The following is a 13,663-nucleotide window of genomic DNA, read 5'->3' as shown; positions in this document are numbered from 1 at the left end:
TAGTCTTCCAAAGGCGCTATTTGCCTTGGCGAGTCTGTTGTCTATCTCATTGTCGATCCTTGCATCTGATGAAATGGTGCAGCTGAGATAGGTAAACTGGTTGACCGTTTTGAGTTTTGTGTGCCCGATTGAGATGTGGGGGGGCTGGTAGTCATGGTGGGGAGCTGGCTGATGGAGGACCTCAGTTTTCTTCAGGCTGACTTCCAGGCCAAACATTTTGGCAGTTTCCGCAAAGCAGGACGTCAAGCGCTGAAGAGCTGGCTCTGAATGGGCAACTAAAGCGGCATCGTCTGCAAAGAGTAGTTCACGGACAAGTTTCTCTTGTGTCTTGGTGTGAGCTTGCAGGCGCCTCAGATTGAAGAGACTGCCATCCGTGCGGTACCGTATGTAAACAGCGTCTTCATTGTTGGGGTCTTTCATGGCTTGGTTCAGCATCATGCTGAAGAAGATTGAAAAGAGGGTTGGTGCGAGAACACAGCCTTGCTTCACGCCATTGTTAATGGAGAAGGGTTCAGAGAGCTCATTGCTGTATCTGACCCGACCTTGTTGGTTTTCGTGCATATAACATATGTGAATATAACATATTCACATCATATAATTAATATAAATACACTTGACAACAAATTTCAGCCACAATTGTTAATTTGGCATTATTTGTTAAAATAATTATGAATATAAACCACTTGAGTTACATTTTACCAACACTCAACATCGAAGAAATTGTTACGATCTACAACAAACCAGATATAATCAACTCTAAGGAAAACCTAAAATACTAATTTAACTCCTCCCTCTAATCAAGGTTATTTAATAGGACCAAAAAAAAATGGATCAAGTAGCAACCCTCAGAGGACAGACAGAGCATCACTGGAACATCCAAATGACCTAAAATTGCTAATTAAGATAATACAGTACTGTGGCGGCCCTTCGCGGCTCCCCCACGGGGCCTCACAAAATGAAGGACGAACGCGACGATCCAGCAGGCTGCACGAGGCCCGCAGCGCTGCCCTCCAATTGGCCACAACCAAAGAGCTTAACTGGCCTATCAGGGAAAGCGGATCGCAAACACACCAATCAATGCTCAGAGGGTTTTGACCACACGCCTCAGCCCAATAAAGATCAATGTTAACTCCACTCAACTGGGGTGTGTGTCATTCTTCCTGGGAACAGTGTGTTCTTACTGAGCTAACCTGCCTGCAGGTATAACTTCTCCTGTGCTATAGGCTCCGCAGAGCCATGGCTTGTAGCAGCCAGCTGTACAACCCCAATTATCCGAAATCGGATTCTCCAAAACAAATCACCTCGGTGGAGAATTGTCGATGATTAGCGGCAGCCATCTTTTTTTTAAAGAATTAAACATTATTTTAATGCTTAAAAAGCCTTCCTTTGTTGTTTAAACACTGTTACAAATGATTTGCTGTTGCTACTGGGCTGTTTCTAAAAAATGATCAGTTTTCCGTAAAAACGTTTGTCCAAAATAGGCCCTGTTCCGTCTATTTTGGATAACTGGAATTGTACTGATCTATAAATGGGCCCCATACCTTTTAAAACTGAAACTTCCTATCTTTAATATTATACCTAATTTTCTATAAAGTTAGATATGAAATTACATCATTTAAACCACTGTGTCAGAGAGAGTTCATCTCTCCATTTCATTACAACTGTTTGTCTAGCTATCAACATGCTGAAAGCGAAAACCTTCTCCTGAGATGCCAACAGAAGATTATCCAGCTCACGAAGAAAAACAAACTGCAGTTAAAGGGCAAGGATCTATTTTAATCTTAAAAATCATTGATAAAGATCGAAAGATATTCTCCCCAAATCTTCTTCATTTGGGACACTTCAAAAATTTTGTACTCTTCACATCGAGGTCAACATCTGCATAGAAACGGGATAATTTAAGGTTGGACGTGTGTATTCTGTGCACCACCTTAAAAGGTAATAAACAGGGCCTTGCACAAACCAATCCTCATCTGAGAATGAACTACAGAAGATTTACTAGGATGTTGCCGGGTCTTCAGGGGTTGAGTTACAGGGAAAGATTAAACAGGTTAGGACTTTATTCCTTGGGGCTGAGAAGAATGAGGGGAGATTTGATAGAGGTTTACAAAATTATAAGGGGTATAGGCAGATTAAATACAAGTCTGCTCTTTCCATTTAGATTAGGAGAGATAAATATGAAAGGACATAGCTTTAGGGTGAAACGGAAGCTATTTCACTCAGAATGTTGGCTGTGTGGAATGAGCTGCCATCTGATGCGGTAAATGCGGGCTCACTCTTTAGTTTTAAGAATAAATTAGATAGGTTCATGGATGGAAGCGGTCTGGAGGGTAATGAACTTGGTGCAGGACAATGGGACAGACTACGAAGGCCAAATGACCTGTTTTCTGTGCTGTTGTGTTCTTATAGTTCAATGATTTGGATATGGAAAAAATTCAAAATTTGGAGGTGCAAAGGGACTTGGGAGTCTGCGTGCAGGATACCCTGAAGGTTAACCTCCAGGTTGACTCAGTGGTGAAGACTGTGAATGCAATGCTGACATTCATATCTGGAGGAATAGGATACAAGAGAAGGGATGTGATGTTGATGCTTTATTAAGCACTGGTAAGGCCTCACTTGGAATACATGATACAGTTTTGGGCTCCTTATTTAAATTTAGACATACAGCATGGTAACAGGCCATTTCGGCCAAAGAGCCATGCTGCCCAACTACACCCCCATTACATTTTTGAATGGTGGGAAAAAAAACTGGAGCCGCCAGGGAAAACCCCATGCAGACACGAGGAGAAAGTACAAACTCCTTAGAGACAGCGTGGGATTCGAATCCTGGTCCCGATCGCTGCCACTGAAAAGGTGTTACGCTAACCACTACGCCAACCATGCTAATTTTTAAAGAAAGGATATGCTGGCATTGGAGAGAGTTCAGAGAATATTCACAAGGATGATTCCTTGAATGAAGGGATTAGCATATAAAGAATGTTCGCCGGCTCTTGGACTCCTTGCAGTTCAGAAAATGAGGGGGCACCTCATAGAAGCATTTCAAATGTTGAAAGGCCTGGACAGAGTAGATGAAGCAAAGTTGTTTCCCGTGTGGGAGTCTTGGGCAAGAGGGCACAACTTCAGAATTGAAGGGCACCCATTTAAAAAGGAAATGTGGAGGAATTTTAGCCAGAGAGCAATGAGCATCTGGAATTTGCTACAACAGCTGGCTGTGGAGGCCATGTTGTTGGGTGTATTTGCAGAAATTGATAGCCATCTGAATAGTCAGGGTTTCAAAGGTTATGGGGAGAAGGCAGGGGAGTGGGGTTGAATGGTCAGCAGAGTAGACGATGGGCTGAATGGCCTCTTTCTGCTCCTATATCTTATGGCAAGTTTGGTTCATAACTGGAACAAGGTGGCGAGGAAAAGCTTTAGAACCAAGTGCAATTACAATGTTCAATCTGCACATGGACAGTTATATGGATAGGAATAGGTTAGAAGGATATGAACTCAATGCAGGCAAATGGGACTAGCCCAGAATGTCAACTTGGTTGAACTGGATGAGTTTGGCCAAAGACCCTATTCTATACTGACTTTGACCCAGCCGATACCCATATGGTTGCAGGAAGAACATGTAAACTCCACACAGACAGCACCAAAGATCAGGATCAAACTCAAGGTGTCCTTCTAGCTGCACCTTTGCACAAACCTAGAAAAGGCCCTTCAGCCCAATAACTCTATGCCAACCATCAAGCATCTATTTACATAATCCTACATCACACTTCCATTTTATTCTCCCCATCCATCAATTCCCTCATTCCCTCAGCCACACTCTCGGGACAATTTGCAGTGGCCAAATTAATATACCAATCTGCATGTCCTTGGCACAGGGAGGAAACTGGAGCTCTTGAGGAAACCTTAAAGGCACAGGGAGAACAAGAAAACAGCTCCAGAACATCATCTATAATCACCCATTCACAATCTTGATGACCACCCTTCCACACTTTCTTTATATACGTCACTCAAAGTGCCACCCTGAACTTGAATTGTTTCATCCTTGGGGGAATATCCATTGTGAATATGAACATAGCCTTGATTGGACTTGCGCATACTTTGCTCCATTTGAAATGCAACTTTACCTCGTTTTTAGAGCGGACCAGCTTAATGCTAGTGACTTTTCCAAAGGGCTGGGTCAGTTTAGAGAGGTCTTCTTCAGTGTAGCCGTCATGTGGCAGGTCAGTGACGCGAACCACACGCTCACTCTTCCGCATTTCATTCATCTTTTAAAAGCAACGCAACAGTCAGCACTCCAATAAAATTAAAAGGAATATTGCATTTAACAGTGCCCTCCCCCATTAGACCGAGCCCACCCAACACTTGCCACCAAATGCACAGAAGCAATGAACCTTCAGACGATACATCAGTGCTTCAGACCATGCAGAACTGACACTTTACAACACGTCATTGACAGTAATAAAGCAAGAGTTGGCCCCTACAATTCTGCAGTGAGAAGAAGGGTTGAGCTCACCTGCTGAGCATTTGCCTCCTGTTGAGCAGCAGGTTTCTCTGCCAGGGCAGAAGAGGCAGCAGGACCTGCAACCAGAACTCAAGTCAAAATCGGACTTTCCAGGATCATCAACAAATTACCAGCTCATCTCCGGAAAAAAATTTAAACAGTTCTGGCAAAGGAGTACATCGTGAAAGTCCAGACACTGCGACTGAAGTAAAAACGCAAAGCTGGAGAAACTCAGCAGGTCAAACTATATACAAAACCAATGTTTTGGACTTGAGCCCTTCATCAAGCTTCAAACAAAATGTCTGACAGGTCTGTCCATGGCCTCAAGCACTGCCAACCCAAGGCTGCCTGTAAAATGAAAGAGCAACACCTAATATTCTGTCTGGACACACTCCAACCAGATGGCATTAATATCGACTTCTCCAGTTTCTGCTAGCTCCCTGCTCGCCCTCTCTTCCCTAACCCTCTATCTCCTATCCACCAGCTCTCCATCCCCTTTCCCTTTCCCCTGCTTACCTCCTGCCTGTGGGACTGTGCTCCTCCCCCAGTCCCCACCATTTTGTTCAAGTGCCTGGCTACGTTTTGCTCATACCTTGATGCTCAAGACCAAAACGTTGGTTCTGTCTCTTTATCTTTGCTATATAAATAAAGTGCCTGCCACATTGACCACCGCCAGTGGGCTGATCTCGCCTCCAACCGTACATCTTGGCGCCCCACAGTTCGGCGGGCAGCAACCTCCTTTGAAGAAGGCCGCAGAGCCCACCTCACTGACAAAAGGCAAAGGAGGAAAAACCCAACACCCAATTTTCCCCTGCAACCGCTGCAACCGTGTCTGCCTGTCCCGCATCAGACTTGTCAGCCACAAACGAGCCTGCAGCTGACGTGGACATTTACCCCCTCCATAAATCTTCGTCCGCGAAGCCAAGCCAAAGAAGAATAAAGTACACTGTTTGACCTGCGGAGTTTCTCCAGCGTTGGGTTTTAGGTTCTGACAAAAGGTCTTTAATCTGAAAACCCAACTGTGTTTTCCCTTCCACACATGCTACCCGACCTACTGCACCTTTCCAGCTTGTTTTGTTTTTGCTTCATATCTTCAGCATCAGCTGGTTTTTTTTGCTGTTCACAAGTCACTGAAACACGTTCTGTGCTTAGAGGGACTTGGATTATCCTGCTACAGAAATCATTAGAAGGTTAACCCACACTTTTAGACATAATGTACACTGGCCTTTACTATGAGGAGAGGCAAAAGGTGAAGATGGATGACTGAAATTACGAAGGAGGTTGGTGAGACTGGACACAGAATCATGTGTGCACCTATTCACCCTGACTCAAGGACGTACTTGTGGTGGGAGCACTGAAAGGTCATCTGAATTGGAGAGAAGCTGGAGGAACCTGTACCCCAGGGTGAATCCCGGGAGAGAAATGGATAGTTTAATGTTTTGGGTCAGGGACCTTTATTGACTGCCCATTTTTCACCATGGATGCTGCCTGTCCCACCAGCTTCTCATGTCTTTGCTCAAGTTTCCAGCATCTGCTGTTTCCTGCATTTCAAGTCAATTAAAATTGTTGAGGAACCTTTTGAGGGAAACTAAGAAGACTAGATGGAGCTGAAGAAATGAGAGGTAATTTTGCAAAAATAAACAGGATAATTCCAGTGATTATTCCCTCAGCTAGTATGAAAGTCTCCAAAACCAGACAATCTTCAAACCGTGTGAATATTTAAGACAAAAGATTTCTCTCATCAGGGAGAAGATTCCAACTTGTGAATCACACACCAAAGTTAGTTTCTTCCATTCAGCTATCAGGCTCCTGAATGAACCTCACAATAGTTATCTCATGTGGCCCATTAATTGATCTGTCGCTCTAACATGGCTAGAATGTGCTCTTTCTCTTTATGCCGCAGTATGAATGCAAGAGTGGACTTGTTGACCTGCTCAAGAAACAAAACCTTCTCGTTGTACCAGGTAGAATGTGAGAATAAACTTGAACATATTTTGAATAATATAGGAATCAAGGTAATACAGGAAATTAGCACTGAGATTAAATATGGTCCAGGACATTACTGGTGACGAGCAGGAACAAGGAGAGAAGGGCCAATTCCTGCTTCTACTTGCATCCTTAGGAAATTGGTTACAGAAAGAATTTTAGAAACAACTCAAATGTGATGTTTTCTACGAAAATGAGAAATAAAGCTGCCACTGTCAAATGTGGACAATACAGCCCAAGGAAAGGCCCTTTAGCCCTCAATGTCTGTGGCTGAACACGAAGCCGCATTGAACTAACTCTCTTCTACTTGCCCATAACTTAATATCCCTCCATTCCCTACATATTTAAGAGTTCATCAAGAAGACTCTTTTGGAACCCGGGTTGTATTCTTGCTTCAACAGTGTTTGAACGGAATAGACCCCCCCCCCCTTCAAACCTCGCCTTCAAGAAATACTTTCATCTCTTTTTTGATTTGAGCAACTGTTTTGTATCGGAGCCAGTGCAGAAGAGATGACTTCCCAAGTGCGCCAGAATTACCACCTGGATTGCGAAGCCAGCGTCAACCGGCAGATCAACATGGAGCTTTATGCTTCCTACGTCTACCTGTCTATGTCAGCTTACTTTGATCGGGATGATGTGGCATTGAAGAACTTCGCAAGTTCTTCTTGGATCAGCCCCACGAGGAGCGGGAGCACATGGAGAAACTGATCAAGTTTCAGAACCAGCGTGGGGGACGTGTGATTCTCCAGGACGTTTCGAAACCTGACCGGGACGAGTGGGGCAATGGTCTCGAAGCCTTGCAGTGCGCCCTGCACCTGGAAAAGACCGTCAACCAGTCTCTCCTGGATCTCCACAAACTTGCTTCTGACAAGAATGACCCTCATATGTGTGACTTCCTGGAGACTCACTACTCCTCAGTCTGGCATGGCCGAGTATCTGTTTGACAAGCATACACTAGGAGAGAGCAGCTAGGACAGCACACCTCAGGAAATCAGTGTGCCAACCATTCCATTTTCATCACGCCGATGCTTTTCTCTAGATGATCTTTTCCCCAATTGTGAATCTGTTTTGGTGACGTCAATTTTAAATGGTGTTGACTTGTTTGTGAATTAAGTGGAAGAAGTAAATCAAATGTGAAACAAACTTTGTACCTGGTTTCTATTAAAATAAGGAAAAACATGTAAACTGGCACAACTGAGGATCTGTTGCTAAATAAAAGTTGCCAAAAGTTTTAAAAAAGACTCTTTTCAGGTACCTACCCCCTCACCTTAAATGCAAGCCAAATCATCTGCTGAATGATGTATCTCATGGTGCTGAAGGTATGATGCAACCATATTCTATTTTTATAAAAACAATACTGAAAGACCCATACATAATATGGATGGCCAGGCCTCAAGCCAACATCAAACAAAGGGCATTAGATACAATACCTGCATTGCGTTTTGCTTCAGCAAAGGATTTGCTGGTTTTGGCAGGTTGCTTCATAATCTTCTGATTTGGAGGCTTCTGATTTGTCAACTGGCTCACTGGTGCCTTCTGGTTAGAATTCTTAGCAGGCATTTCCTTCTGGCTTTTATGTTTGGGGTTGGGCTTGCGAGGGCTAGACTTTGGCGGGCTAGACCTAGATTTGTGGGGACTCAGACGCCTCGGCCTGGACCTATGAGGGCTCATGCGCCTTGGGCTAGACCTTGACCTGTACGGGCTGGCATGCCTGGGGCTGGATCGGGACCGGTAAGGGCTGCTGCGCCTCGGACTGGAGCGGGAGCGGTGTGGGCTGAAGCGCCTCGGACTGTTTTTGCGAGGGCTCAGATGCCTCGGGCTAGGCTTGTGAGGGCTAGAACGCCTCGGACTGGTTCTGTGAGGGCTCATGCGACGTGGGCTGAGATGCTTTGGGCTGATCCGAGCTGTACTGAAGGATGGAGTGGCCTGTCCTGCAGCTGCTGCTTCTTTCTCTTTCTTGGCAAGTTCCTCTCTGGGAGCAAATGGAAAAGAAAAATGACTTCCATGGCAAAATGATCTGGCACCAGCTTTGGGCACTGAAAATTCTAAAGAATTCTGATTTTTCTCTCAATCTAATAGCACAAGAGGGAGGTATTATTACATTAAAAATATCTTGCATGTATTCTCTTTATCCTTACGCTGTATTTTTTTAATTGTACGGTTTATCATGATTAATAAATAGAATTTTCCAAAAAAAATCTAATAGCACATCCTTGAGTTATCCAAAATTTCTAAATCCCTCCTCAGCCAGGAACATTTTTTGGAAAGGACTTAAAATCACATATTTACATGGATTGACAATCCCAGATGAAAGAAACACCAGACAACATTAGAAAACACAGTTATTAGGAAGCCGGTGAGAACAGAACCAAGAGAGCAAGAGATGTGAACTTCATACATGAGTCTAGATCAGTGATTCTCAACCTTTTTCTTTCCACTCATATTCCACTTTAAGTCATTCCTGTGCCAAAAGTGCTCTGTGATTAGTAAGGGGTTGCTTAAGGTGGGATTCGAGTGGGAAGGGAAGGTTGAGAATCAGTGCTCTAGACCCAGTTGTTACTGAAATATTTTGCTTGGGAAAAATTGTCATTGGCCCATTTCCTTTGGAGTTATGAAACCCTGCACCTAACGAGTCAATGAGGGACGATTAAAGCAGTGGTTTTCAAACTTTCTTCCCACCCACATAATCCCTTACTAATCACACAGCACCTATGGCATAGGGATTACTTAAAGTGGTATGTGGATGGAAATAAAATGGTTGAGAATCACTGGTCTAGATGGTGCAAGTTCAGAGCTTGGGTTAACAATACAGCATTGACCTAGTAAGCTCAAATAAAGTTCTTTTACACCAGTTTCTTGAACTTTCATTGAAAGTGAGGGTTGGCAAGGTTTGAGAGGCTTAAGAAAACAGCTTGTAGAATGTGAAAATCAGGGAGTTATGTTTATATTTCAGGATGATCCAACCTCAAAACCTTGTAACAACCCAAAGGTTTAAGGTTTCAATGGCCCCATCCAACCCTACTGCCCCAGGAAACGCAATGGTAGACTATTTATTAAAAAGGAACATACTTCGTTGGAGGAACAGCATCTGGGTCCCAATCTGGATACCTATGATGCAAAACAGTTTCAATTTAGCAAGGAGTGACTGCAAACATCACAGGCAACACAACCAATAATCCTACATAATTCATCCTAATAATAGCCCCTTTTACATTTGCATCCCATTAAATCAGCTTTCAGTGTCCCAGGATAGGGATGGGGGGGGGTTTGGCTTTTCACACTTGACCACTGTTAACTGGGTCACTGCACGCATTCACACTTGCAAGGAGCCATCCCCGGGGTTAAGGCTATTCTACCTTCTACTGGTGACGTCACAACGCATTGAACGATGGTGGACCTGCCCTAAATCCTGATCAATATATTATGATCTTATATTTGAACAAAATTAATCATGCCTAATTATAACACAATTAAGCTTTATGTACAGTGCATCCATTTCATCGGATGCAAGGATCGACAACGAGATAGACAACAGACTCGCCAAGGCAAATAGCGCCTTTGGAAGACTACACAAAAGAGTCTGGAAAAACAACCAACTGAAAAACCTCACAAAGATTAGCGTATACAGAGCCACTGTCATACCCACACTCCTGTTCGGCTCCGAATCATGGATCCTTTATTGGCATCACCTACGGCTCCTAGAACGCTTCCACCAGCGTTGTCTCCGCTCCATCCTCAACATTTATTGGAGCGACTTCATCTCCAACATCAAAGTACTCGAGATGGGAGAGGCCGACAGCATCGAATCCACGCTGCTGAAGATCCAACTGCGCTGGGTAGGTCACGTCTCCAGAATGGAGGACCATCACCTTCCCAAGATCGTGTTATATGGCGAGCTCTCCACTGGCTATCATGTCAGAGGTGCACCAAAGAAGAGGTACAAGGACTGCCTAAAGAAATCTCTTGGTGCCTGCCACATTGACCACCGCCAGTGGGCTGATATCATCTCAAACCGTGCATCTTGGCGCCTCACAGTTCGGCGGGCAGCAACCTCCTTTGAAGAAGACTGCAGAGCCCACCTCACTGACAAAAGACAAAGGAGGAAAAACCCAACACCCAACCCCAACCCACCAATTTTCCCTTGCAACCACTGCAACCGTGTCTGCCTGTCCCGCATCGGACTTGTCAGCCACAAACGAGCCTGCAGCTGACGTGGACATTTACGCCTCCATAAATCTTCGTCCGCGAAGCCAAGCCAAAGAAAAGAAACAGTGCAATAGGAGCCCTTCAGCCCCTTTTGTTGTTGTGGCGACCTATAGAAACCTTTATAAGGGACCGTGAGAAAATGCTAGCAATAAATAGCAATAGCGGACAATTTTTAAACAGGGTGGGAAAGTTGGCAGCGCCTTAGCCAGGCACGTGAGTGAAATTAAAAAAAGGAAAAGAGCAAAGTGCTTGCGCGAGGCGTACCGCAGCACCTCTTGCCGGAGGGGGGTGGGGTTGAGGGCAGCACCCCCATTTTGAAAATTTTTGAAAATGTACACAAAAAAATTACAAGTTTCAAGCCAATTAAAACACTAGTCATTTTAAACAAAATCAATTCTTTTTTTTACAGTAAGTACAATATATCAGACACTACCAACTGTACCAGAGGAGCCCTTTCCACATCATCACTCAAACCAGAGTCTGCTTCTCCTGACCCAAAGCAGTTCTTGCCCATAACTAGCACCCAACATGCCTAGCAGTGCCCTTGCTCAACTTGCATCCAATCCTCAAGTAGTAAGTACTACCCAGAACCCAATCCCCAGGCAGCACCTCTGCCCAATCCGTAACCATTTCTTTGCGCTATTACTCAGGGTTTTTCTTCAGCTAACCTTAAAAGCAATTAGTCTTTCCCAATCGTTTCTTCACACATGGTTTTCGAGATATGGGTAAAAACACAAGGGAGTCCCGCTGGCAGAAACAGCATGGCATTGCAACCAAGGAGTGCATAGGAATGCGCCACCACTGTTATACTTCAGGAAACGTGTCAGCCGAAGTCAGCAGAACAACATCCTAGCACTGAACAGAACAAGCAGAGGGAGCCAGAGCGGGCCGGGAGAACAAGCAGAGGGAGCCAGAGCAGGCCGGGAGAGCATTGATCAAATGTAGAGGTGGATTTTAAAAACCCGGAAATCCGCGGAAAATTCACATGCCCATATAGTGCACAATACAGAAATACTGTGGAGGGGAAAAAGCGATGGCAGACCTGCTCTCCCAGAATGCTGTGCGAGAGAAAGTGCTGTATGCACAGCTGCATGCATGGAGCAATCATGGAGGGGTTTCTCTGCCGCACAGCGTTCTGGGAAGCCATCGCTTCCCCCCCACAGTCTATAAATTGTGTGCAAAAGTGCTATCAACTTTCCCACGCTGCTTAAAAATGATCTGCTATTGCTATTTATTTTCCATGGCAAAGTTTAAACATTCATTTTAATCTTTTCTTCCTTCATGTTCCTGCACTTATGCAAAAACTTGGGTCATTTCTATCCCAGAATGCAATTCCCCATTCTACATTTGCCTGATTGCAACGCCGGTGTCTATAGAGTCAAGACAGTCTACCCCCAGCGTGAGATGACATTATTTCACGCCAGCATTGAGAAGATTTTGCTTTCACATTCGACCCTTTTTAGGCCAATTGGCTGTTAATTCCTGGGACAACTTACAAGTGTGAAAGGGGCTTACGATGAATAACCAGCTCCCATCCTTCGTTTGGGTTCACAGTTGCCGGGATTATATTCCTAGTGCAAGTTCGGCATTCCACTACCACTTGTTTAAAAAACGAATTATAAATGTATTTGGGTAGTTACAGAAAAACATCCGATAGTTGCAAAACATTGGCAACTCTGGTCACAGGAGAAGAGAGCAGAGAAAAATACATACATTTAAACTCTATTTAACTGAAGAGATTTTCTATAACTGGTAACCCTTAAAACAAATGGAGCACAAACTTGTGAAAAATCTTACTCTTTGAGCAAAAGACGGCAGCTATCATTGTGGACAGATGTCTTGTTGTGACGATCCCAATCCTGTGAACACAAAGATAGGAAAAAGTCTTTTAACACAAAATTGATGGAAATCTAACAAGCACAGATATTATTTACTTACGTCAATTTAATCAAACTTTTTGTTTAACGATACAAAGCCAGTTCTGCCCTTTGACACCCGTGCCACCCAATTCACCTACAACCCCTGGTACGTTTTGAAGCTTGAGGAAACCGGAACCCCTCCCCCCCCGGGGAAAACCCACACGACACGGGGAGAACGTACAAAATCCTTACAGGTAGCGCTGGAATCGAACAAAGGTCGCTGGCACTGCAATAGCGTTGTGCTAACTGCTACACTAACCGTGCCACCTTTTTACAGTCCCATTTAATACACTTCCCAAAACTCCAAAAGGAAGCCTTGGTGTTTCCGTGTATTTTCAATGAGAGATGGATGAACACGAGCGCACAGAACCGTCTGCGTAACTCTGGTGCAAAACCACACTGTTTTAACATAATAAGCCCAAATACATTATTAAAAAGTTGATTCTGGTAAATTTAGATTTGAATTAATATCATGTTGGCAAAACCAAACGAAGTTCGTGTTGTACTCAGCATGGATTCTCTAGAGAGTAAAATCAATGCACCAAAGCTGCTACAAAATTAGCCTTTTACACCATTCTACAAACGGGATTTTTTAATGAGAGTAAATTTGAGCCCAGTACTCTGCACCAAGCAAACACCCAAGGGTTGTTCTCTGAATCTCAGGGCTTCAGGCATTTTCTTCTTGGGCTGCCAATTAGTGGCACAGGATCCAGTTGACCACCACATCGTCCAGACCGATTGGTCACCAGCGGGCATCATCTGTGGAGCAATTTTCCACTGTTGGTTGGATTTTAAGCAGGAATTCTCAGCCGATAAACCAGCGGATGAGATGGAAAATTATGCTTGAAACCAGAAGAATTCCTCAAGACATTGATTTTATGAACCAGGGGACAAAAACCCTAATTTTATGAATTGGATTGAATTTCCATACCTTTGATCTATTAATAATCTAAGTTAAGTGCACCAAAATAGAACAAAAAAAAAAGACCAACTGAATCATTGACTCTAAATAAAATTCTTCATATCAAAGCCAGAAGCTTGGAACATATCAATTTAC

At 44.0% G+C, this 13,663-nt stretch overlaps 1 protein-coding gene and 1 pseudogene across 5 annotated transcripts in view; one reads left to right on the top strand and one right to left on the bottom strand.

The window, feature by feature from the left end:
* The window catches only part of LOC138756937 (zinc finger protein 638-like), a 128,427-nt gene that overhangs the window by 76,204 nt on the left and 38,560 nt on the right, over window positions 1-13,663 (bottom strand). For all 5 annotated transcript variants that reach the window (XM_069923396.1, XM_069923397.1, XM_069923398.1 and 2 more), the window contains exons 3-7: window positions 12,485-12,546; window positions 9,551-9,589; window positions 7,912-8,453; window positions 4,508-4,572; window positions 4,119-4,259 (exon numbers count right to left, since the gene is read on the bottom strand). In XM_069923396.1, coding sequence (XP_069779497.1) covers window positions 4,119-4,259; window positions 4,508-4,572; window positions 7,912-8,453; window positions 9,551-9,589; window positions 12,485-12,546 — 849 coding nt within the window. The remainder of the gene's footprint in view (window positions 1-4,118; window positions 4,260-4,507; window positions 4,573-7,911; window positions 8,454-9,550; window positions 9,590-12,484; window positions 12,547-13,663) is intronic.
* LOC138759611 (ferritin heavy chain-like) lies at window positions 6,889-7,425 on the top strand (annotated as a pseudogene).

This window comes from Narcine bancroftii, chromosome 3 (genome assembly GCF_036971445.1).
Source record: "Narcine bancroftii isolate sNarBan1 chromosome 3, sNarBan1.hap1, whole genome shotgun sequence".
Taxonomy (NCBI): Eukaryota; Metazoa; Chordata; class Chondrichthyes; order Torpediniformes; family Narcinidae; genus Narcine; species Narcine bancroftii.
The sequence above is the reverse complement of the archived record's forward strand: the minus strand, read 5'-3'. Positions and strand labels throughout refer to the sequence as shown.